Here is a 25,297-nt window from a genome sequence, read left to right on the forward strand (position 1 = left end):
TCCAAGAGTCGCGCAGGGCCAGATGGGACTTGTATGCGTGGAACGATAATTCAACACCGCAATGAGATTCTTGAATAACGGGTCTTTGGCGAAGCAAGTGAAATTCAACAATACTAAAAACAACAACCATAACAATCGAAACAAAACTAGCTGTAGCTCTTCAAGTTTCACTTAAGGACTTTTCGATATGAGTTTTTTTCATTATTATTTTGAGTTTTGGCAAAGAATACAACGCATTCTTTTTTCCCTTTTATTGAAAGACTTGCAAACATAGCACATTTTACATAGGGACAAAAAGTGGATGTAGAGACTTGTTTGAGGAAACAACAGAGAACGTGGAACAACATAGATCCAAAAGCAGAATAAAACTCAGACAGACCTTTTTTACAGGCTTGAAGCTGAACGGGAGCAAATAGGCTGCACTGCCTGATTAGCAGCAGAAATTAGTGTTTACAAAATTGAGGAAAGCAAAGACAGATCTAAAGGAAGTATTTTTGGAGACCTCAAGAGAAAATGCATGGGTGTACACTGGTGTTGGTGTTTGTGCTTGTTTGTGTTTTTGCAAAGCTTTTTACATTATCTTGCATTAAATATATTTTTCTCCAGCTTGCCAAAACGCTGGACCATTGTACACAACTCTAAATGACAGCTAAAGTAAAAAAAAAAAAAAAAAAAAAAAAAAAAAAAATACACAGCATAATTCAACAAATGTTCAGCCATTTGAAAGGCAGGGTGAATAAGTTTCTTATGTACAACTGCATGGACCTCAAATGATTTAAATGGCTTAATATATATGAAAAGCTACATAAATAGAAGTGAACAAAAATAGTGAAATGGTGTGATATGCAAAAAATCATTAGAACATTAGGAAGTTTACAATATGAGACTATATGATTAAGGAGCTCAGTTGAATGTATTTACAATTTTAGGGGATAAATTATAACACTTTCTCAGCTTTTCTCTCTAGCTCTTTCTGAGAATTGTACCGTGCCAGTTGATGCTGCGTGGTGAGCTTTTCATGCACACAAGTTCAATTTGAGATGTAAAAACCTGGCTCCTCTGGCAACTGTCAGAGAAAAATGGTAGACGGCACCACCTACACTCCAGTCATGGGAATTTTTGGATATCATTCATAGATCTTTTTAAACCAGTCATATCAATATGAACACAGAGCCAAGCCAAGCAGTGCTGCATGGTAACTTTTATTCTTAGGAGTGCATGATATTTTGAGGTGAGCTGAATTTTTATACTAATAAGTTTAAATTACAAATCCAGTGTTCAAAATGCTGTGTTTTGCATGCTCATTTCATAGCCCCCTGCCCATCCCAGCTCTTGGTGACTGGCTGGTGCGGGCAGCTCCTCTCTGTCCATCCCTGTCTTCCTGATCTCCTGCAACCTGGGCTGAGGTTTGTGTAGGTGGAGAAGGAGGTGGATAGGAAGGGGGAGGAATAGTAAGACGAGGGAGAGAAGGCAGTGCAGGTCTGGGAGAGGTAGGAAGAGGTGGAGGTGTGGTTGAGGAGCGTGCACGGGAGGTGGCTGGTGAGGAGTGTGTGCTCCGGGCCCGTGGTGGTTCAGGTGGACAGTCACTGATTTGCTCAAGCAGCGAGGGCATGTCTCCTTCAATCTTCTCCAACACAGCAGCCATTTGCTTTTCTATCTGCTCAATTACACTGTCCATTTGCCAGTCACTTGTGGTACTGCTTCCACCTCCTCCATGCGGTAGGCCTGTGCCGTACATTCCTACTCCTCCACTGGTATAGAGAGATGTGTATGGACTGCCATAACTCCCAGCCATCCCCATTCCAACAGTCCCAACCTCTGGGTTGTAAGGTGTGGCATGCCGACCCAAACTAGCTGAGCTGCCAACTGTGTAACACCCTTGTCCCGGTGTAGGACCTGCTCTTGCTATGCTGAACTCAGCACTGTATCTGTCTGTTCTCCTAGAATCCCCACCTTTTTTAACAACAGGGCTAGTGTCACCCCTTAATCTTACTCCTACTCCAACATCTACCCCAGAGGCTCCAGCTGCCATCACTGGAGTGACTGCTGTCCCCACTGATCTCTCTGCCACTGCCTCTGGAACTTGGGTTTGGCACCAGCTCCCATCAGTCTCATCCTTCTGCATGGTAGGTCTTGTCTCAGGTGAGAATGTTGTGGCAGCAGGGACAGTAACAGCGACTGTGGTTGAAGGGCCATGGAGTGTTGCAGCCATCTTACGTTTGCTGACAGGATCAGGGGAGCTGGAAGGTTTTTTGTCAAGAGTAGTGCCCAAGGACCCATCTGAAGGTTTGGTGGATTCAGCGGTCACCACAGTGGCTGGCTTGGATTCTGGAGCAACTTTATTTTGACTGAAATTGGCAGCCATTTTTCTGGTTCCATCATCTGAACCTTTTTTTGTACCAACCTTCTCAGGTTTTTCCTGTGCAAGTTTAGGGGCTATATTTGATTGACCCAACTGACAAGGAGGCTCCTTATTTTCTGATGGGGAAATCCCTACAGATGGGCCTATATTCATTATCTCCACCGGTTTTTCTCCTTCCTTCCTTTTCTCCTCGTCCTGGTCCATACCTGCTGGCCTGCTTTCTACAGTCACCTCTAATGATACACTGCTTGATGTTACCCCTCCATCACTTGTTCCTCTATCCCCCTCATCACTTGTCCCTTGGGACACACCCCCTTCTCCTTCTCCTGCTTCCTCACCACCTTGAACCTCTGCTGAACTGTCAGTCAGCGCTTCTGAATTCTTTAGTCGTTGCATGAAGGTGGTGACACGAATTGCTTTCCTGCAAAACAGACAAGAAAAAAAGGAGAGAAAAAAAGAAGAAATAAAAGGATAGACTGAAGTTAATATTTATGATCAATACTTATTTGTTTTCTTCTAAGAAAACAATTGCTTTAACAGTTGGTTATGGCCAAGCATACAAAAATAAGGCATTTGACAAAAAAGCCTGTTTAGGCTTTCATGTTTTAGCATCATCATACTAAGGGCTGCGATGCTATTTTGTGAACAGTACAGAGAAATAGTGCCAGTTATTACTTCCAGGAGACTTTTAAATATTGTACCCTGGTTTAAATCCCATCTCAAGTCTGCATTCTTCCCAAGCAACTCCTTAACTGTTTGTTGACTAAAAAACAGGTAAGTGTAAATCTCCTCCTATTTGTATACTCATGAGACTCTTACACTCAGCTGCTTCTTTCAAGTCTACAACTGCTGAAGGAGTTAGGGAAGATGTTTGATCTTAGACATTGTCTCTAAACCAGGGATTGATTCTCTGGAAGTGAGAAGCTATTTGGACAAAAGCCATGTTACCGATCACATTATGGCTTGATTGAGCAGCTTCTGTATGACTTGAACATAACACTGAGGTAAAGTATGGTGCAATGAGCCAGGATTCTATCAAGAGGAATGGCAGAGGACCTCAGAGTTCAAATCACTGCAGTTCAATAGTCCACAGTGGCCTACATCTTTTATATCCTTTCTAATTCTATCCCTCCTTATCTACACTAATCTAAAAGCTACTCAAGTAAGGAGTAAAGGAATAAACCTTAGTCCTAGATGCTGATTGTTATCATAGTTTTACCAATCAGGTTTCACAAAGTAGTGCAGATGAGGAGTAAGAAAGGAACATAGCGGGCCACTCTGAACATCTAATCCAGTCTAATCCAGTGAAGAAAAGTGGGGCAAAGTGGATGGATTTCTTCTGGGATAGGCAGAGTGACAGTGGGCAGGAACAGAGCAAATGAGAAGAGGTTCATCAGCACAAACATGATCAGTACATCTCAAGTAGATTGTCTTGAGGTTTTTTGTTTGTTTTTTTTTTTTTAAGGATTTTACTTTACAATCCACAAGTGAAAAATGTTTGAAAGAGTGTTCCTCAGCAAGTGGTCAAGATGTTTTGTTACTGAATCATGAACCAGGCTGAATATGAGGATCTACTCATGCTCTGTCCTTCCACTCTCCCTCATAGGAAACTACAATACCTTCAACTCCTGGGAACCACATGGAGAAAGAGAGAAGAGGATTATAACTGTTACTTATGCTGTTCGTTCAGCACTACCATTGTGATCTCCTCCTTCTTGGTCTTCTTTATTCACATTTTGAGGACCTTTTCAAGTCCATAATAATTGGCAAACTTAAACATACCTTGCGGAGTTGAAACTTGAACAAAAAACACTCATATGTATATAAATATATATGCAGTATACAATTGTTACAGTAAAAGAATTATATTTGTTGGTGTCATTTTCACACCACCTTAATTGTTAATCCTCACTTTGTTCTTGTTACAGATCCTTTTCCTCCATTGCTTACTCATTACTAGTTGGCAAATTAATAATTCATTTAGTACTGTGTGAACAGAGTGTGAGCAAGAGACGACCCATACCCGCCATTTTGCCTTGGCAAAGTTCTTCTCAAACTGGGCACACACACCGTCCTTTAGGTTCTTCTCTGATGCACCATTCCCAGCAATCCTGACACAAGTAACAGGTGGCATAAAAATTAATCCAAGCATTGCTGACAATGTTTCAACATTTGTGTTCTTCTGAATCTCTGTTTATAGGTACCATTCATGCCAAAGTGCATCTTGCGCCGTGATTCTCAGCATCTGGTCAACCTCCATAAGTCGACAGACAAGCTCCTTAGCTGGAGGAAAAAAAAAAAAAAAAAAACAATGGCAGTGTTTTTCAGATACAGTAACTTTTAATTATTGTTGAAATTAAATTTAACTGCAGACGGTCTGAGGTTGTCTTTTCTGCTATGAGTCATTAAATCTCTGATATACTACTTTATTTAACTTAGACAGCTGTTAAATAAATTCTTGACACTGCACAGCACTGTAATTCAACTGTGTACTTATTGCCATCATGTGGCCATGTCATGTACCTGCAGGTGAAATATCATCCCAGTATGGTGAATCAAACTCAAAGTCACCAGCAACAATGCGACAGAAGATGATGCGATTATGTAGATCTGTATTTTCCTCCTCTGTCTCATCATAAAAAGGAGGGTTACCTGATAGGCTGTGAGCAAGAAAATCAGGAGAAAGAAAATTAATAAGGAAAATAATATACAATAAATGTCAAATACAGTATCTTTCTGTTGACAGTGTATACATAGCAGCCTAATTGTTACTGGTTTTTCCCTAATTGTTAAATCCACAGATTAAAATGGGTGGACACTCACAGTATGAACATAATGACACCGACAGCCCAGCAATCCACCGGCCGTCCATAACGATGACGAGCCACCACTTCAGGAGCTGGAGGAAGAGGAGGAGAAGAGCAGTCAGAGAAAAGACAAATGATATAGATTTTCATTTATAAACCATTTCTCTACATTCATGACTCTGCCCTGCATAGACAAGAGCAGTATTTTACTCTCTCTCCCTTTTTGGTTTCTCACCCTTTTCCTGTGAGGGCCTCCATTGTCTTTCCTTATTTATTTGTCTAATTACTTAGCTCAGCATTATGAATAACTGCTCTGGCCTTTTACCATAGAGAACCAAGCCAAGCCAAGCTCTACACTCCAAGTTACCCTTGCCCAAACCTCATAGAGGAGCGAGACAATATACAAAGATGATAAAAGATAAAAGATGAAAGGTGATGACGAGTGGGTGGAAGTGGAGTGCACAAGTTAGATGCTTTTCTTTCTGTGTGTAAATTTTACTGGGTTTCATGGGTTTTTTTTTTACTTTCAGTTGCAAGAGTTTATCTCTGACATAGGATCGACTTCAAAGGTAAAAGGCAGTGAAGAATTCAAAATGCAAAAAGCATAAAAACTGAAAATGCAAAGTATGCCTGCAGGACTGTACCAACAGAAGGTAAATGAAAGTACAAGAGGGTGAGAGACAGACAGATAGTTTTGTATAGTGACAGAACAACAGTTAGTGATAGTATCCTACCCAGATACTCTGGTGTTCCACAAGGCTCTGTGATGGGTCCATTCTCAAATCTGGACAGGTAGAAATCACGAAGAACTACTTTGTTGTGGTTATTTTCTGTGTAGTACATCAGATTTTCCAGCTGTATAAAGTGAATAACAAAAATATATATTGTCATTCATACCTCTAGATGATCCCAATAAACCACATGTGCTGCAAGGAGTATGTTTTTATGGGGCTCTGAATGTTATTGATATTGAATCTGTCTACCTTAAAAATACACAAAAATGAACACACAGTGCAGTTATCAGTATATTCTTTTTGAAAAAAAAAATTCCAGCTCCAATGGTAAAGGAATGAAGCATTTAAAGAAGCTAAAGTTTCACAGTTGACATCCTATATGACAGTGTATGGTGCCTTTCAGTCTACTTCAGGTTTGGGTACAATTGGAATTGAAAGACCTTTTATGTGTCATCTCTTTAATTAATATGCAGTAAAAATTGTTATTGCATGAAATATTATATTTAACTGGAAAAGACTGATAACTGACTTGAAGTTTATGTTACAGTAAGTATATTTCAGATCACATTAAGATAATGTCAAATCAAAGTGAAAAATGTAATTTTGTTTTTGCAGATTTTCTGACACTTCAGTCAAATTGAGTGTTAAATTTAAATGCAGAGCTGAGTGGTTCATTGTCTCAATATGTGGGACACACTGTGAAACATAATGTGGGACATTCCCATGCAAAGTGGGACACCTAGCCACTTTACACAGTGCTCTAGATCATCCAATTTCAGCTAAAGGGCCTAATAGTGCCATCTAGGGGGCCATGGAGGCAAAGATGCTGCCAAATTGTTGAACTGAAGGAAAATTAAAAATGGAAACAATGAATTTCAATTTTATTTTATTTGACCATGTGGGCCTCATACTTTTTCAATAATTAGTGGGATTTAAGTCACAGCCTCTGATCCAGATGTCTTAATAGTTCCACATTTGTACAATTTGACAATGAATCAAAACTTAGTGACATAAATGGAAGTGGACCTCGATTGTAATCTTAAATTCTGTCATTTTAGATCACACACAGAATATAGAGGATACAATTTCTATGTTAGCCAGTAGAGGGAGTCTGAAGCCCACAAGTTATAGTAATTCCCTATTAATGGCTTGATAATGAGTGCTAAAGATATCAATCTGTCTGCATGTATCACAAGAGATTGCATTAAGCCATAAAGACAGTGTTTATTCCCTTGCTAAAATGTTATCAAATTGAGTCATTAACTAAGATGCCAATGCCATGCTTTTATGTGTCTCTGCAGATTCTACGTACTAAATACTAAAAGTTGCCTTCTGGTGTAAGTAGCCAAGTCATTTCTGTGATATTTCTAAAGGTAAGAAACCAGTTCTTTAATGTCTTTTTAATGCAACTGCAGTACACTAAAGGAACCGTACCTTCAGATTCCTGTGAACTATATTAAGGGAGTGTAAGTACGCCACAGCCTCCAGCACTTGTCTGATGACATTGGAGGCGTCTCTCTCTGTGTAATTCCCTTGGTCCAAAATCCAGTCAAATACATCTCCTCCTGTGGCGCTGTTCCATTAACACAAACACACAATCACTACACATATTGCCATAAACAGATTGCATGATGAAACTTTATTCAAAATGGTGTAGCTGTAAACCACATGTTTTTACTAAAATGCTTTCTGTAACGCAGTTAGCAAAAGCCTGTGGTCCATTAGTGAAACAGTTGGCTGGCCTAAACCTAGCACTGCTGAGCAATTAAAAAATTAGACTGTTGGTCATTACTCTGAAAGACTGGTTAACTTTAGAGACAGTATAATTGATGGGTGCAATCATCACATATGGCCCTTAGCAAGAGGACTACAGCCTGTGTGAGCCTAAAACACTTACACCAATACATATACAGAGTGAGATACATGACTGCAATTAGTTCTAGAGCAGTCCACTTGTCTGTACATCCCACTGCCTTATTCTGTCCAAGCAACAGAACAGAGACACTATGTCGACTCGGCTTGAATCAGTGCTATTTCTTTGATATAAAGCTGCAAGAGTTGACAAAGCCACTACTCACAAATGACGTGAATGGGGCACGCTTTGGCATATCGATCTCTAGGTCTCTGTAGAGACCCACTTATGGCAAAGCAGTGCTTCAGGAACACTGACTAATGTTGAGTGTTACTAAGAGCAAATATCAAATCTAACACCTTCCTCTGTTGCTGAGGGGTGCAACAGAGCACATAGTAATAAGAGGATAGACTCAACCCCTACCCTCGAGTTGATGGATTTGTGTCTGTAAAGGTACATGAAGGCGCAAACACAATTAAGACACACTTAAAACAGATTGACAGGAATGGTTACACAGGAAAGATTGAAACAGTATTAGAAACACTCACAGTTCCTGGATGATAAAGTATTCTTTCCGGGTCTCAAATGTATCTATCAGCTGTAGGATGTTAGGGTGGTTGACCCTGGAAAAATGACAAACAGAAGGGAAATAAAACAAGTCTCCAGTGCAGCTAACATATAACTGAAATGTGCTGCATATTCTCTGAGTTTAAATAGACTCATAAAGAAACAAGATTGTGTGGGTGTAAGTCTGTTTATCTGGTTAGATACTTAAAAGCAAAACAAAGCACAAGTCAAACACTGACATGACTGACTTAAATGACATTTATAGCCAAAGATATTTGATAGAGTGTGAGATCAGCAATGTGAACAGAAATTGGAAAAAGCAAAGCATTCTGTCATTCTCTTGCTCTCTGCAGCTCTCCATTCCTCAAGCATACGTTCATCTGTCCACAGACTGACTGCGTACAATTTCAGGATCATGATTTCGTTCTTGGCAGCCTTGCGGACTTTCCTGCCGTCCTTCTTGAGGAATTTCTTACAGACAAACACCTTGTCTGTTTGTCTTTCCTTAGCCAGGCACAGCTCACAGAACTCCTTCCTACGCAACAGGAAAAAAATAAAAATAAAAAGACAGAAAGAAAGTAAAGGTAGATATAATGTTAGAAGAAAGCAAGAAGTGGCCATGTGTTAGAGTGAGAGCAAAGGAAAAAGTGGAGGAGCACCGAGAAAGACACCATGATACAGAAAATAGAGAAACCAAACAGTGAAAATGATTAAACTGAATGGAGAATTTTGGTATATGAAAATGTTTAAGAAGAAGATGCTAACACTGGTCTATTGTCTGACTTCTGAAGCATCTAGTAGACTAGTATAGATAATGCACCCATGTTATCTTTATCGCAGGCTTATCACCTTTTTCCGTCATAAATTAAGAGCATACAGCCAGTGTGTGCACTTAATTCTGGGTTTTATGTTTGTATGTGTGTGTTATATAAAAGATGAGCAGAAATCTCTGAGGCCAGATGCTGATGCTGCCATATGGCCTCTTACACTGATTGGTATGTGTGTAGTGTAGGGTGCACACATGTATGTGTGTGTACTATGTGTGTGAATATGTGTGTCTGTGCAACTTCAATGTGTCAAGGAGAAGTGTGCAGCAGAAGAAAACAGTCAGTATTTGGCTGTTATTTTCACAGCTCTTTGAAAAATATGTCGGAAAGATTTTCCTTTTCGGTCAGGATAGAGAATATTTTAAGTGAATAAATGTAAGACTTCCAACAGTGTGTTTTATGAACTGTGATGATCAAAAATATGCAGACAACTGCTTGGCTAAAATGTGAAAAACGTGTCTCTTAAGGCTGTTACTCACTAGCCTCATGCTATTACGTTCTGTCATTCCTTCAGTGAAAGCTTTGATATGCCAAACCAAATCTGCAGCGGAAATGGATCTGATTCAATTTGAAATAATTCATGAAGAGAATAAAGGACATTTGGGAGAAATGAAAAGTGGCATGTGTGTAAATTCTACATGTGCGAGGAGGGAAAAAAGACGACACATACAAGCAAAGGCCTTGCCAGGTTTATGATACTTACGCTCTGAGCACCTGTCCAATCTCATATTTATCGGTGACATCAGATATGCTATCGTACGTCCGCCCATCTCGCAGGGCAAGGCACCCAAATGGCATGACGGCATTCACCTGACAAAAAAGAGACAAAGCCATTTCAATCATTGTGTAACAAAGTGGGCAAAATAAAGCATCAATAATTTGGATGACACCTTTAGGTAACAGGGATAAAGGCAGATTGTGGAGAAGCATGGGCGAGCATGTTAAGGAGGAACAGAGGTAGTGATGAAACATTATGAAAGCCTCCTGTGGTTGAAGTCAAAGATATCAAGGGAGGGACGTCACTATTAGCCTTGAAAATATATAGTGCCACGTAGAAGTGCAGATAGAGCCAAGTCTGAACAAATCAGTATACTAACTCTGGTATCCTGGTTGCGTGCCAGTCTAGTCAACAGATACTAAGCTACCCACTAAGCTTCTCTCTACTTTGCTAAAGTCTGTGGATTCTGTGTAACGTCTGTCATATTGGAGTTAAACTTTACTTCTAAAGGGCAGTGTCCCTGTGTCCCCAAAGCAGCTGGCTTCTTAAGAGTCATTTGAGCCATGAGTAACACTGATAAAAGACAGGAAAATTGTTTTTTTTGTTCATAGTGAGTGAGTGTACGTTTGGATTTCGTTCTCCAATCTGGATCAGTAGAGTTCATGACCTTCTAAACTTGTCATGTATGTCAATCATTATGACTCTTCATGATTTGATTTCTCTTCTCATCTTACTTTAACTCCCCCCCTCCAAGTGTTGCCCTTCAAATGAACTCTTATGATAATGTATTTGTATGCGCATCCATTTTACTATTGCATTTTTTTTTTAGTTCATCTCATCGCGTCCACCTGAAAATAGCTTGTGACCCCACAGGAGGTTCCAAACGCCCAGGTAGAGAATCAAGGATGTAGATAGTGAATCAGCAATCAATATAGCATCTCACCACAGTCCTCAGGCAATCCTCACCCACATTCTTTAAACTCTCCATCTACTGTAGGAGACACATTCCCTGGAAGTTTAAGATATCTATCATACAGGTTTATCTCCTCTCCTAAATACCTGCATTAACCCACTCCTCTTGGTTAATTCATTTCTATTGTTTCTGAGTCTAGACAATTCCTTTATAAATAATTTCTTTCCTGTGGTTTATCTACTGTCTCTATGGGGCTTGAGGACATCAAGATGAGTCCTTTGAAGTGTCCAAGTCGGGAAATTATGTGATCACAGAACGTGATGGGATGTTTGACGCAAAATTTTGATTAATGTGAGTGATGCTAGAGGCGGTTAATAATGCTATGAAAATGACTTTAGGGCTTTGTTATGTAGTAAGAGAGGGAGAGAGGGAGGCAGATGAAAGAAAAATGGAGAGACAAAGTAGAAAATACGATGTGAGAATGAGAGATATAAAACAATGGAAATCCACGGAAGTAATGACTCTTTGTTGGTGCTAATTTAGGATTACAGAAGAAATATCATCGACGGTAAATCTTCAGCCCCTCGCTCCTTTTTTCTCACTTAATGTGTGTGTTAGTGTGTGTAATATTACAACTGCAGATGATAGGGCCAGTGGTGCTTTGAATAAATGGTGGAGGCGGGGCTGGAGAGCACTATGTAATCCCGGTGCTGGCCCTAATCTCTAATCTGTACCCCTAATCCAGAGTACTGGGATATGCTGTGTGAGTCTGTGCATGGCTATGTGTGTGTACGTGTGTGTGCATCCACTAGTATGTTCGTAAAACCAAGTGCTAAAGGTTGATGTGGATATGTCACATGTGTAGATATGAGTTTGAGCAAGAGGATGTGTGTCCATATGTGTGTTTTTGTGAGAGCGTAATGCCCCAGTGAGACTGAATCTGAGGGAATTTAGTGGTAGATTGAAAAAAAGGCCTAGTTTTGCCAGGAGATTATGTAAGAACAACAACATTCCCATGGCTTGGTCCAGGACAGTGAAGGTGATACTGGATTGATATGAATGGAGCATGTCTATCCCTGCGGGAACAAACTGTCCCTGCTGAATAACAAACACCACCTGCCAAGCTCCGAAAGTCGTTAAGGGTCAGACCATATACACCACTATAACTTTTCAAAGGGTAACTTTTGAGTGTACTGCATTCACCATTCTCAAACTCTGTTCCCACTGACCACCAAACTGTCCGAGTTTATGTGTGTATAACCCAATTTTTATCAGGAGCCCCGAATCCCCCAAACCATCTCCCTCCTGCCTCATACTGCTGATATTTCAAAGCAAAACACAATTCACAGTTAGGTTTCAAGGCTTCAGCACTGGCCTGGGAACAAATTTAGAGATTTCCTGGAGTTACTGTCCACTAACCTTTCCCCCTGTGAGCCATAGTTTAAAGTTTTGCTGAATCTCAGTCTAAATTATCATTACGTTAAAAAAAAAAGTGTATAAAGTGGTTGCTTCATTGTTATCAATGACTATGAGATTTTGCCTTACAGATAAAACAACAGATTAACTTTATTTATCCACAAAGGGAAATGTGTTTTCCATGAGCTCAAAAAAAAAAAAAAAAAAAAAGAAATAAAAATAAAATTAAAAAGGTAACCATCGGTCTATCATTCTTTAGACTAAGGATGAAAGTCTGCATCTAAATGAGGTGGGTCATGCACTGCAGCTGCTTGTTGGTTAGAATGTGATGAAGAGGATGATCCAGATTGTCCAAGATGTCCTCCAATATATTCATCCATCCAGTATCTCTCCCAACACTGCACTAGCTTTCTTTATCCTGCCATCTTGCATCTTTTTTTTTCGATGCAGCCTCCTCAGGCGACATGGAACAGCACATTGACTACCTCTAAACATGTCCAGATCTTAGTGCAGATGTTAAAGGACCTTCTTGGGAAAAAGTAGCTGATTTACGCTTTTCGATAGAGTGCATCTGTGTTCAGGGACCAGTATATCTTGTAGTCTACATACACATTAACATATTTGCATATTGGCAGCACATCTGTATTTTTTCTTTTTAAATTATGTTAATCTATATCCATTTGCACCAGCTGTAATAATTCAGTAAACACAACAAAATGATTTGAGTGGATGAGACGAGATGAAAGAGTTGAAAAATGTAGGGAACAAAGAGGCAATGACAAAGACATGACTAACTGCAGAGGTGAATAAGAATATGACAAATGAGAACGGCAGAAAGTGTAAAACACAGACCTGCAGAAGCAGATTGAGAGCAATTCTCAACTTCACAGCTCTACAGGGTATGTCTGTGAATGTGTCTGTGAAAGGGTGGGTGGGGGATAGGGGTGTAGGTGATGGGGGATTAAAGGGCTGTCCTCAAAGTCAGAAGGCACACTCATAACAGGAATGCTAAGCAAAACAATGCCACAACATATATTTATGGTACTGGTGCACGAAATAAAAGCAGTCGGAAACACAAAAATAGTTACTTGTGTAACTGTACTCTGACTACTTACTTTCCTGTAGTAATTGAGTATTCTAGAGACCCAAATTTGTTAGTTCAGTTGCCAGCTAACATCACTGGGAATCAAGAAATGGTGTCAAAACTCCAAAAAAAAAAAGGATTACAGACAATTCCAGACTTTGTTATGCATTTCATTATAATAATGCTGTCATATGTATACACACCTATTAACACGCACAGACTCCGATGTGAAGACACACTGAGCGATCTGCGACATCACACTTTCTCTTCACCACCTTAAATGCAATTGCTTGTGGATATCTCTGTGTGTGAGAGTGTTCCTGCGTGCTTGTTCACAAGTGTTGTGTTTAGGCTGCAGCAAGGCTCAAAAATGAATCAAAAGGAAACAGAATACCTTTTTTATCACCACAGAGGAGAAGTGTTTCAGAGCAGCTCAGCATCAAGGTTACTCCGCTATTTACTGGCACTCATCTCTGTCCTGTTAAGACCATATGAAGTCCATGCCAGTTCTTCTTTCTTCATCTATTAACACTAATGTCATATTTTCCAGCTCATTACTAAAAGTAATATGCAGATTACATGCAGGAAAAAAAAAGTAATTTACAACAATTCTGTGTGACAAGCTGCAGGGACAATATGGCTTTTGAAGTGCCTTTATCATAACTGAGGATGATTGTAAATGTACGCATGAGAATGTAAATGTTCGCTCACTGCTGTGTGACAGTCAAATGGTTAGGTGTGTCATTGTGTCCTTGGGATTCTTTGTAGACAGATGCTTCACGGTGCTGCTTGTAAATCACCAACACCGTCATTATCAGCATCACCAGGTTCCAGATCCTGATATCTGCACAATGCGATTAAGTGATGCAGCACAGCTTTGTTAAAAGGTGACATTAGATCTACGGTGTGATAAGATGAATGATAACAAGATGCGTGTGTGTCTGCTAAAATGTAGCATATTAAGTATGTCAATGTTTGCCCCAAGAGAAGAATGGGGCTGCTGTTGACCCCCTGTTACTTCTGCCTGTGTGAACAAGACATGACAGACCTCACGTCACACTATCCACACAGCTTTTAATGGCCTCCACAAGGCACATGCATTTACATCAGTATATACGCACTCACATCACATGGCTCAGTGGACTTAACTACTCCCGTCTTTACGTGACACAGACGCATACTTTACAAATCTGTCCTTCATTAATGTTTGATGCAACACTCGGCCTATCATGACAGTGTGAACACAGGTACGTGATTCTACAGAAATAATATATTTATCACTTCAATCAGACAGAGGGATCTGTTCTGTTTCAGTAAAAGCCTCTGTCTTCCCTTGCCTCTCTTGTTTCCTTTCATGCTTTCTTTTTTCATTCCTGTTGCTTCACCTCTCTCAGCCTCTGCATGGTTTCCATTTAGTCTTGTCACTCCTGCTCATTCCTCTATGGCAAAACTCTAGTCTCAAAGGTTTAGTCATGGCAGTTCTTCAGTAAGGAAGGTAAAAGGAACATCAGGGGCTACAACTGATGTGGCAACCTTCATGTCCTACTGGGAATAACACACAAGAAGAGCCTGGAAATGGTTTCCATTGTGCACTTTAACCCTGTAAAGCCTGAACCATTAAATCATTGACAGAAAATTCCAGTTTTTTGAAACTGGAGCTTTTATTGGTTCTTCTGAACAACCACAATATATTTTTTTTAAATATCAATTTCCATGCATGAGTTTCAATTTTGTATCATATTTGATACATCGGGTCTCAATGCTCAAATATTATTATTTTTGAACAAACAAAAACATAATAAAACACAAACATGTCTAACAAATTGGTAATTCCTTTTCAAAATTGACAAACTTCTGCCTCCTTCCTCATTAATGACAATCTTGTAGTGTCACCAGAAAGGCCTCTGGTGAAAGAATTCCTCCCCCCTGGTGGATTAACTGTGTATTGCGTGTATCTAATTGTATGCATCAGGTTTTTCAAGAAAAAAAAAATCACACATCATGTAGAGGGCTTCAAAACTCATGTATCAAATATGATACACTTGGCGTTAAAGGGTTAAGGCCAGGATAGGTCGACTGAGTGCACATTTCTGAGACTTACATGCACATAAACAGAAATGTGGTATTTTGAGTCCTTAAAACGTCATGTGAGTAATTAAGGCCAATATTAACATTAGGTTTTTGACCTTTAATACAATTAGAAATGAAGGTTACCACATATTTGCCCTCATATAGTTAATCATTTATGTGTGTGTGTGTGTGTGTGTGTGTGTGTGTGTAAATGTGCATGTAAGTCTCCTGATCCATGTATAACAAGATATGACAGTTCCTCCCTGTTACTCATTGATCAGTCCCTAAGACCTACCACAAGTTATTGAATTTAAAATATGAAATCATCTTTTCACTGAGCATCTGCAGTGCTTAGGGTTTAAAATCTACAAAAAAATGTTTCATTAGTTTCTCAGCCTTATGTAAGAATTGCACTGGATGTAATTATAAAATAATAACACAACGATTATTCTAGACAGAGCTCAAAGCACTTTCATGTTGTCATTAGTATCACTTTGCTCTGCAAAACATATTTCCAGTAAGAACATAATGACATTAAACTGAATTCAGCTCATTGCCTGAAACAAGTGTGTTTTTGATGGTGAGAAGAGCATGCAGTTGTCTGAGGTTGGTCCCAGTTCCTATTAGAGCGCTGTGACGTGAAGCTGGGACGAATAAAGAGTTGTGACGACAAGGCAAGAGGACACATGAGAGAAGAACAGAGACGGAGAGCGAGAGAGATGACGAAGGGAGGCAGATACTGGACCAATTATCAGCAAAAGTGTGCTTGTTAAAATATCTAGTGTACTACAGGATATGAGGATGAGAAACAGAGTAAATGGATTATGATCTTGAACACACACTGGCACCAACACTAGTTTGTGCTTGGGTGTGTTTGTGTGCGTTGGCAAATTTATACCCACTTTTTCTTCCTCTAACTTTCCAGCATGGGGTCCTTCTCAAAGCCTGTTATAAACATTAATTCCTTTATTCCTCACAGAGTGGCACTCATCTTAGGTTGTGTATGTGTTTCCTGTGGTGTGTTTTTGTGTGTGTAAACCAGAAAAGCACATTGAGTGTATATGCGTGACTGCGAGGCATACACAAGACCAGAAACAGGCATAATAAGGAAACGCTCTAATGAAAATTAATCACATCTGCGTAGAATGAGAACGATAGAGAAACTCATTTCCAACAGCAAACACATACAAAAACACACAATCTGTGTAGCTCTATACAAACATAATTCATACAAGAACAAACCGTCACCTTATTCTCAGTGATAGGATTCCCCAATTGCGAAGCATCACACCACTCTGTTGGAAATATTTCCTTTCTGATGTTTTATTCCTTCCTTTGTCCCTGCTTGTCTGTCCTCCGTTTCCTGTCCCCTCATTAGGAGAGTGGATCTGTGCAGCTCAGTAAGTGCATCCTCAGGGAGAAGGGCCACAGAGAACCACTTTTTTATTTGACAAAACTGTGTGTGTCAGTAGCTTAACACAGAATGACGCAATACCTGACTGACAGACCTGCTCCTTCTGATTTTTTGTCTAAATATCCTGAGGCAGGACCTGGAGGCACAGAAAAATCTGTGTATCATTTCTTCTTTTTGCATTAAATTGAGAATTCAACAAAAAAATGAAAAAGAAATATTATTTTGGATTTTTTTATTTTAAAAAGAACAACAAGTAAATGGATGTTGTTGTTGTTGTTGTACTACCAATTTTATGCTCAAGGCAAAAACAGAATTTGAGAAAACAGTGCATGGACAAAATGAATTTTGATATTTAATCTGTGTGTTTTGTTTGACTCAGGACTCTTGAAGGACGACAGTGGCCTGGAGGAGGCTGGGACACATAACTAACAGAGGTGGTTGAATTAGCATCATAGCCTGTATGTAAGAAGAGGACAGAACCCACATATTTTTTTTCAACGGTTGTTTTGAAGGCAAGATTTTGCTCTTTGGTGTTGGTCTTTTGTAGCCAGAAGTGATCATATTTGGACAAAAGGGCAAGAGCCTGTGGGGTGCTAATGCTAAACACTAGCTTAGTGACACTGTCAAACTGTAAACATTTGCATAACAAAGTCATGTCAAGTCTTTAAGTACAACTTGTCTGTTGTCTGTTGAGATAAATATATATAATAAACAAACACTGAAAAGAACCTGAAATATCTTAAGAGAAGTAAATACAACTTTAACAATATTATGCCTGTTACTAAATGTTTTCTGCCTTTTTAGATCCACTGTGATCTGTGAGTTGTACTGCACATGTGTAAATAATAAGATGAGTCATAATATTGCTAAAATTGCACTCATTTTTCCTTAAAAAATTCAGGTCATTCATGGTTGTTCATGTTATTCACATTTTTTAAAAAAGGATTGCTTATGAATGTTCCATTTTCATGATGAAATTTTACTTTTTTCATTCCAAAACATAGTAAAAAATTTGAAGTTGACCGTATTTATAGATTATGTTATTATTTTACTGACCCAGATCCTATTGGGCTGTATGTGGCCTATGACCTAAAATCAGTTTGACACTCTTGGCGTAGCAGCTTCAGTCTTCTTGGTGACAGTAATGCACTATAAACTGGTTTGACAACTGCCAATAATGAAGAAAAGAAGCTTGGTAAAGAGACACAATCACTACACTCTGCAGGCTCATACCCCCTAAAGACCTTCCCCACACCACTGCTTCTTGATCATCTCCTACTTCACCAGAGTCATCATCCTGATCATTGTCACAAACATCCATTTCTGTCATCAAAAATCCCAATGTTCAAGTCTTTGACATTGCCAAGTGTCCTCTTGTCGTCACCCAAAAATCACATAATCTTTCAAACACATGCCACATGGATCATGTGCATCTCCCTTGTTCTACTGAGTTCTTCATGACGCTGCCTCAGCTCTTTAGACACTATTAGTCTGTTGATAACAAACATGATATTCGGTTCATTACGTTATCATGTTGCAAAATAATAGATTGAGTGCTCTGATGCATTCAGCTTAGGTTACTGGTATACAGGCCGTCTGAATGGTGGATCAGTTCAACTAGTTTGTATAGTTGAATCAAACTGGTTTAATCTTCCACTGACTAAATGAAAAACTGATCCAATTCATAGCAATAGTGTTTCTGATGTTGTCTATGTTGCGTTACAGAATCACTAAATAAAAGTTGAAACATAAAGATTATTACCCACCATGAAAACTGTGGACGTTTTTTTTTTTTTATATTGCATTTTAATTCAGTACACCATGCAAAGATTCAAAGATGAATGTTCCCAGACATCATTGCACTGCTTTCACCATTAGTTACTCAATCAATCATGAGTTTCTTCTTGTTTGAGGAAGGATGACATAGTACAATAAAAGATCTGCAGGATCTGTGTAGACATGTTGTCCAAGAAATATATCAGAAACCCCACTACTATACCCACAAGCTCCTGCCTTTTATTCTGTTCTTATATTGTCTTCCCAGAGGTGTGACAGCCTGCATTTTTTCTGAACAGAATAAATCTCTCCATGACTGACTGTCAAGGCTAGCAGATGTATGAATTACACTAATGAGTCCCATAAATGTCATGTTTGGTACCCATGTATTGTTTTCTCATTTTCTATACTGACTTAAGCATACAATTGAAAGCTCAAAAAAGCTGCTACAAAATAAAATGTATTTGTCTAATTCATTTATTTTTTGGATGTGGTTTGAATATGAAAATGATGAATTATACATTAATTAAAAACATGTACAATCCAAAGACTGAATATTCTATTGACTGTGCTAACTTTTTGACTTTATCTATTAGAGGTAAGTTGAATAAACACTCCAAGTCACATAGACAGGAAGTGAAGGAAGGGTTTTCTCTCCAATGGGGTTTTTAAATCAAAGAAAGCGTTGATCTTATAGCCCTCTGCATAACAATGAAAAAGAGAGGAAAAGATGAGAGCAATGAGGAAGTGAGGAGAAAAAGAATCATAAGCATGAGGGGAAAAGGAGAGAGAATCATAAATATATTATATACATCTATTACATAAAGCATGGAGGTGCATTTACATGTTGAGCACATTTTTCACTCATACAGACAAACTGTAAAAATATTTATGAACGAAAAGCACGAGCCGGCTGTTCTCACTTTTCCCATTCCCTGTCAGTCACTTCACCATGTGGTTGTCTGCTGTTTCCACGTCACACGCTTTTTTGTCTTTTACACTTTTTGTTCTGTGCAATAAAAGTGATCAGTTTTCGTAGATCCCTTCCCCCACACTCCACCATTTACTTCTTCCACAGTAGTTTGTCCTTGACATGAAAATCAGAATTCAGATGGAAGAATCAGGTTTAGATGCAGAAATTTCATCTTTTACAACGTGTCTATGGTGGTCAAAAATTATTATTATTTATTATTTCCAGCCCTCCTCAGTAGAGAAATAGAGTATGGTACATTTATTTATTTCGAACATGCAAAGAAACAAAATAAAACAAAACAAAGCCAAATAAGACAAAAACAAAATAATATTTAAATGAACAGAATCTATCCTCAAGTACGTGCAAGTCTGAATTTTGCAAGGTCATAAGTGAGTAGGAAGAAGTATAAACTTATTTAATCCTAACCCTCAAGTGCTTTTACACCTTTATCACGAACTTAATACAAGAATCAAATAATACATTTTTCCGAATTTTAGCATTTAACCACAACTAATACATAATGCAGTAACTGAATTATACACAATGATATGATCATGGCAGTACAGTCATACAAACAACTCAACAATTTAACAATTTTGTTCAATAATTACAGCACATTTATCAATACAATATTATCCATAAACAAACAGCCCTCATAGTCATTATTAAATACTATATTGAAACTACTACGAGATTAACCAATGCATTGTTAGTTTTTATTTTTCAGCAGCATGTTGCGGATGTAAGACACATTTGGAACGACCCCAGCTATGTCCTCACAGTATATTGTAAATTAAATAACAGAACATCAGGTCTTCAGTACTGGATCGCATTTACAGGTATTAGTGTTATTTTGTTTGCCTCCTGTATACGAATCGAACTAATCACTGCTAAGCTCTGTGCACATGTGCCTGCAGGTATTTGGTGCTCGTGCTTTTATCAACACAAATCCTGCCAGTGCACAACAGTGAATGTAATTAAATTAACAATCAATACACTCCATTGTTTGTGAGCTTATGTTACAGGAAGTATTTCTATGTATTGGTGGTTGCGTAAATGACATGACCATGAATGTCAAACACTGGCCAAATCAGCTTTTCATTCATTCTATCAGCTTTTTGTTTGTGTAGTTCACAACACTACAGACTTAATGAAACATTTTTCTATTTGTCTCTTTCTCATTCTCTATTTTTTTCCCCTGATTTAGCCCTTTCATCCCCCTTAAGCTGGCATTTGAAATCCCTAAAAATCGATCATTTTTTAAAAATGTCCTCTCCCATGTGAGTTTTGTTGATTTGAAATTGCTGAACTGCAGTGTAATAAGGACAGAGGACCTTTTCTTTTTAATGAAAATGCTAATTGTGAACGCTTTGACCTCACAACACAATAGCTGTCTGTTTCTTACAGTTCCTCTAAATCAGTCTAAACACAGTGGACACTTTAATGTTTTTACTTTAAAGTGGCAGGAGCCGAAAATGGAAGGGGGGGGCAATGCCAGAATTTGACGTAAACACCTTCCATCTGCAGCTCTCTCCAACTAACATAGGTATTTATCTACAGTTATTTTCTTCCTTTTTTTATAATAAAAATTCTGTCCACACAACGCTTCTTTTTTTTTTTTTTTTTTTTTTTTTAACAATATCTCCGTTCACTCTAAAATACAAAAACAACTACAAACTTGTACAAATATTCAGACAAATCATTATTTCTGTTGGACCTAAAACTGTGTGGATACTGTGGATAATACTGGACATAGGCTTTAATCTGTAATGAAGTTATAGACATTACACGTTACATTATGTGCTGGTTCAGGTGGTTGAAGTGTGTTCTTTACACTATGTGGATTTCACCATAACACCGGTCCGGTCATAAAAAGGTTTTGTAAAGAGGTATCTGTACTGACCCAACTATGATCGACTTCAGGTCAAATACTGATTCAAACATCTGGATTTGATGTTTCAGGTGCAGGTTCATAACGCAGAGTAAAAACTGACATGTGTAAAATGTAACACCACTGTTTTCTGATTTCTCTGTTTTCCCTGTCCACAAAAACACATTTTTAAAATATCTTTACTTTGGGAAGCTTTTTTTTTTAATCTTCATTTTTTTCAAATGAAAATGCAATTTACACATGGATGAGTGGCCCAAAAAATATCGCTTTTGCAAAATATCTGCATTAGTGTGAATGGGGCATTAGTCTAAATCAAAAGACTAAATATAATTCTAGATCATCTGATGTCGCTTCATGTTGCTATGGAAAAGTGAAGACACTTTCGCAAGCTAGCAATTAGACAAATTCTATGTCCCATTTCTATAGCTTGAACAGACAGGCAGGGAGTAGAAGTAGTAGATAATGTCATGTCCACTCAGATCACATGAAATATAATATGATTAAAGGTCAATATGTACTGTCCTGTAACTTTAAGCACTGCATTTTTAAAGGAGTGATATTTTGCTTTTTAAAAAAAAATGGAATTATGCATTTTAAAACATTTCCCTGTGGTCTATATAAACTGTAAATACTATGCTTGGGTCTGAATTCTTCATTAATTCAACTCCACAGGTCCATCTTCAATCCTATTTCTGAGTAATGACACCAGAAAGGTCGTTTTGGCGCTGGCCCTTTAAATGCAAATGAGCCACTCCACACCCCACCCCCTCCGGATTGATGGCTGTGCTGCTTTGTCCCGTTCAACCAACAACTGAACATTTTAGGTAATCGGCTCGAAGTTTGGACATATTTTCAGTATGGACTACAACTGCTGCTGCTGATAAACAATTATGGCATATTCGGAGAATTGTTTACTGGAAGTCTTGACCTTATATGTGCAAATGTCGTGATGTAAGTAGTTATAAAATGTAACAAATTAAGCAGGAATTAAAACAGGTTGTAGAACTCCACTTGATTTTTGCCATAATGAATATAAAAATAGCCTTGCAGCACCCCAAGGGTTTAAATTCAAACTTTTTGAACTGCTAGGGTCCAAATACACAAAATGTACCAAAGACTAATAAAAGTGGGTTTAGCAAAATATGACCCCTTTAAGCCAGCTATACTCATGAGTGGAACTTAGGGGATGTGGGCCAGAACAGGTTTTTCACAGGCCAACAGTGTTGCTGCTGATGAGTCCACGACAGCTGATGCCAGTATTCAATGCCAATTTCATGTTGTCATTGTATTTTGTATGTGACAAAATAGAATTTAATAATCACAAATGGGACAAACATGAATGAATTTAACTGAACAAAACTCTGGCTGTATAGGTTTCTAGGGCATATAAAGATCTACTTCGGGGTTTGTATACAGTACAGGTATTGTCAATAAAGATGTAGAGTGTAAAAATCGTTCCACCTTGCTATACAGGCAAGGCTGCCATTTTTCACTTCTGTCATGCGTGCAGGTTCAGAAAAACAGATTTCATATAAAAAGTTTGTGGTGCAGAAAAAATTGCCATGCCAGGCAGACACGACTGTGTTGCACATGGCTCACGTGTCAAAACATTAAACCACTGTGTTAAACAGGTCCTGTGAGCACAGACACTCTCACACTTCACAGAATCCAAGACAATAGTTCCTGAAAGATGTAAGAGATTATGCAAAAGGACACAGAGAAACAGGAAAGTGACGAATATTTCATAAGTTTTAGAGTGCTATTAAACATTCAGATGATGCCATCAAAGGCAGAGAAATGTGGAGGGCTGATGAGTGTGTGTAAGTCTCTCTGAGTGTGTGTATGTGTGTGTTTACAGCCTATGTGTGTGATGGTGTGTAAGAGGTCAGTTTGGAAGAACATCTTTGTCTCTTGTGGTTTCCCTCTGAGAAATCTGCGGCAAAGGAGTGAAGAGTTGAGTGTGCTGACACACAAAGGAAACACAATGTATCAATGAACAAGAATGCAACTCCCTTCAGGGCCTTCAGCTGATGCTACTTTTACTGACAAACTTAATTGGTGTGAGTGTGTTGGGAGGGCACTTTTGGTTACACTTAATCCACTTTTAGATGATCAAGAGATTCTTCTGTGGAGTTATATTTCTCTCTGTCATAAACACACATGTTGGGTTCAGGGAACATTACACTACCTTTCATTCATTTCCTGCAGACTTGCCTTAATATTAACCATCACCACAACTTGTCTAAACTTTACCCTTACCCTGACCCTAACCAAACCATAGTCTATACAAATTTAGAACAGGTCTGAGATGTAAAACTGATAATTTTTCATTTGGTGTTAAAACAACAGATAAATACATGAAAACCCACAAACACTTTCCTGTTCACTTTTCTCTTTTTGTCAAACAGATGCAGACCCACTAATGCACCTACCCACGATCCACCTACACACACTCACACACAAATGCACATGTACATGAGCTTAGCCACTGGTCTCATTGTTAGATTTGCCCTCTTGAGGGAATAAATTAATCTGCAAAACCTTTTTCCTGACATTCATTTGTGTATGTGTGTGCACACACCCGCACAAAGGCATGTGTGTGTCTCAAAACTGATCACGACTGAATTAATTAATTTCTTTTGTGGCCAAAAGTGGCCTTTGGACACACCGTGCAGAGTGCCTCTCCAAAAACTCAGACTTTAATTGAGATGCTGGGTCCACACCTCAGTGCATGCACACATTCACACATAAAGAAAGTAAAAGACAGAGTGAAACAGCAGGAAATGCATACAGATGAACATAAAATCTAAGACAAAGACAAAACCTTTCCCAACTCCACCCAGCCTGGATATTCAGCTAATACACTGGCAGTTTTCTCAGCTCCTTCAATTTTCCATCGCCATAAACCTCCATTTAGTCTGCATGCTTCTACCTCTGTGAACTGATCTGCCAGACCAAGGTCATCTGACCCCAGCCAGGTTTTAAATAAATGACCCTGAGCGCTAACAGAGTGCAGGCTGTTTATCTTTTTTCTAAGCCTATTGATTTTACAGAGGCACACCTATGTCAATAAAATCATCAGCTGGGAACATGGAACACAGGATGGCGTGAGCCTGAACTGCTCTGTCAACCACAATGAAAGACAAAAACAGACATGAGCAGAGCTGCACCCTGGTGACTCGGTTTCCTCTCTTATAAAACAGCGAGCACAGATAGTCAGGTGCTTTGGTGCTCTGAGGTTTTCGCCACAACATATTCTTGCACAACATATTCTTGTCCATATGGAGGTGAGCTGACTTTTATTTCAACAATGATTTTGTCAAAGTTGAAGGTGTGAACCGTCACTGGCCTCGCAATTCAAATCCTCATAGATTCTCGATGCGCCTCGACATATTACTCATGATGCAGTTTTCTTTGAGTGTTTGAAAAAACTGAATGTTTAATCATTTTAATTCCAGCACGTTCTCAAATCATTACCTTGAAAACATTCCAACAAGAAAACAAAAATCCTGCAATGCATTACAAGAGGGGGTATGAATATGCACTGACCACACGATTCTCTTCATTTATGAGGCGATCTTTGAATTGAGAAATTTCCACATCTCTGGAGAAAATGCCCAATTTAAAATAATGAAGTCTTTAATTCCCTAATTCACCTTTGTTAAACCACTGACATAAAAAATATCTCTGTATTAGTTGGTTAATGAGGTTGTAGATTTATGCTTTTTTTAGCTTAATTTAGCTGCTCATATTCTTCACATGAGTTTGAAAGACACAGCATTGTTCTTTTTAAAATTGTCAGTTGTGGGAGTTAGTCATTTCTGGTTTACTGTGTCACATCTGCAGTAATCTGAGCCCCGAAGGCTTCTCTCTTGCACATATGCACACCCATA

General features: G+C 38.7%; 1 protein-coding gene across 4 annotated transcripts in view; it reads right to left on the reverse strand.

Annotated features, from left to right (window-relative positions):
- Positions 1-236: 236 nt before the first annotated feature.
- camkvl (CaM kinase-like vesicle-associated, like) overlaps positions 237-25,297 on the reverse strand; it is a 45,404-nt gene continuing 20,343 nt past the window's right edge. For 2 of the 4 annotated variants that reach the window (XM_030139086.1, XM_030139089.1), the window contains 11 exons: positions 9,853-9,959; positions 8,726-8,857; positions 8,304-8,378; positions 7,338-7,476; positions 5,904-6,024; positions 5,186-5,261; positions 4,886-5,022; positions 4,567-4,645; positions 4,386-4,473; positions 3,982-3,990; positions 237-2,782 (listed from right to left, as the gene is read on the reverse strand). In XM_030139086.1, coding sequence (XP_029994946.1) covers positions 1,307-2,782; positions 3,982-3,990; positions 4,386-4,473; positions 4,567-4,645; positions 4,886-5,022; positions 5,186-5,261; positions 5,904-6,024; positions 7,338-7,476; positions 8,304-8,378; positions 8,726-8,857; positions 9,853-9,947 — 2,427 coding nt within the window. In that variant the 5' untranslated portion in view covers positions 9,948-9,959 and the 3' untranslated portion in view covers positions 237-1,306. Of the gene's footprint in view, positions 2,783-3,981; positions 3,991-4,385; positions 4,474-4,566; positions 4,646-4,885; positions 5,023-5,185; positions 5,262-5,903; positions 6,025-7,337; positions 7,477-8,303; positions 8,379-8,725; positions 8,858-9,852; positions 9,960-16,598; positions 16,706-25,297 lie in introns of those variants that run through there. The other 2 variants (XM_030139087.1, XM_030139090.1) reach the window with 2 other exon arrangements.

This window comes from Sphaeramia orbicularis, chromosome 7 (assembly GCF_902148855.1).
Source record: "Sphaeramia orbicularis chromosome 7, fSphaOr1.1, whole genome shotgun sequence".
Lineage (NCBI taxonomy): Eukaryota > Metazoa > Chordata > Actinopteri > Kurtiformes > Apogonidae > Sphaeramia > Sphaeramia orbicularis.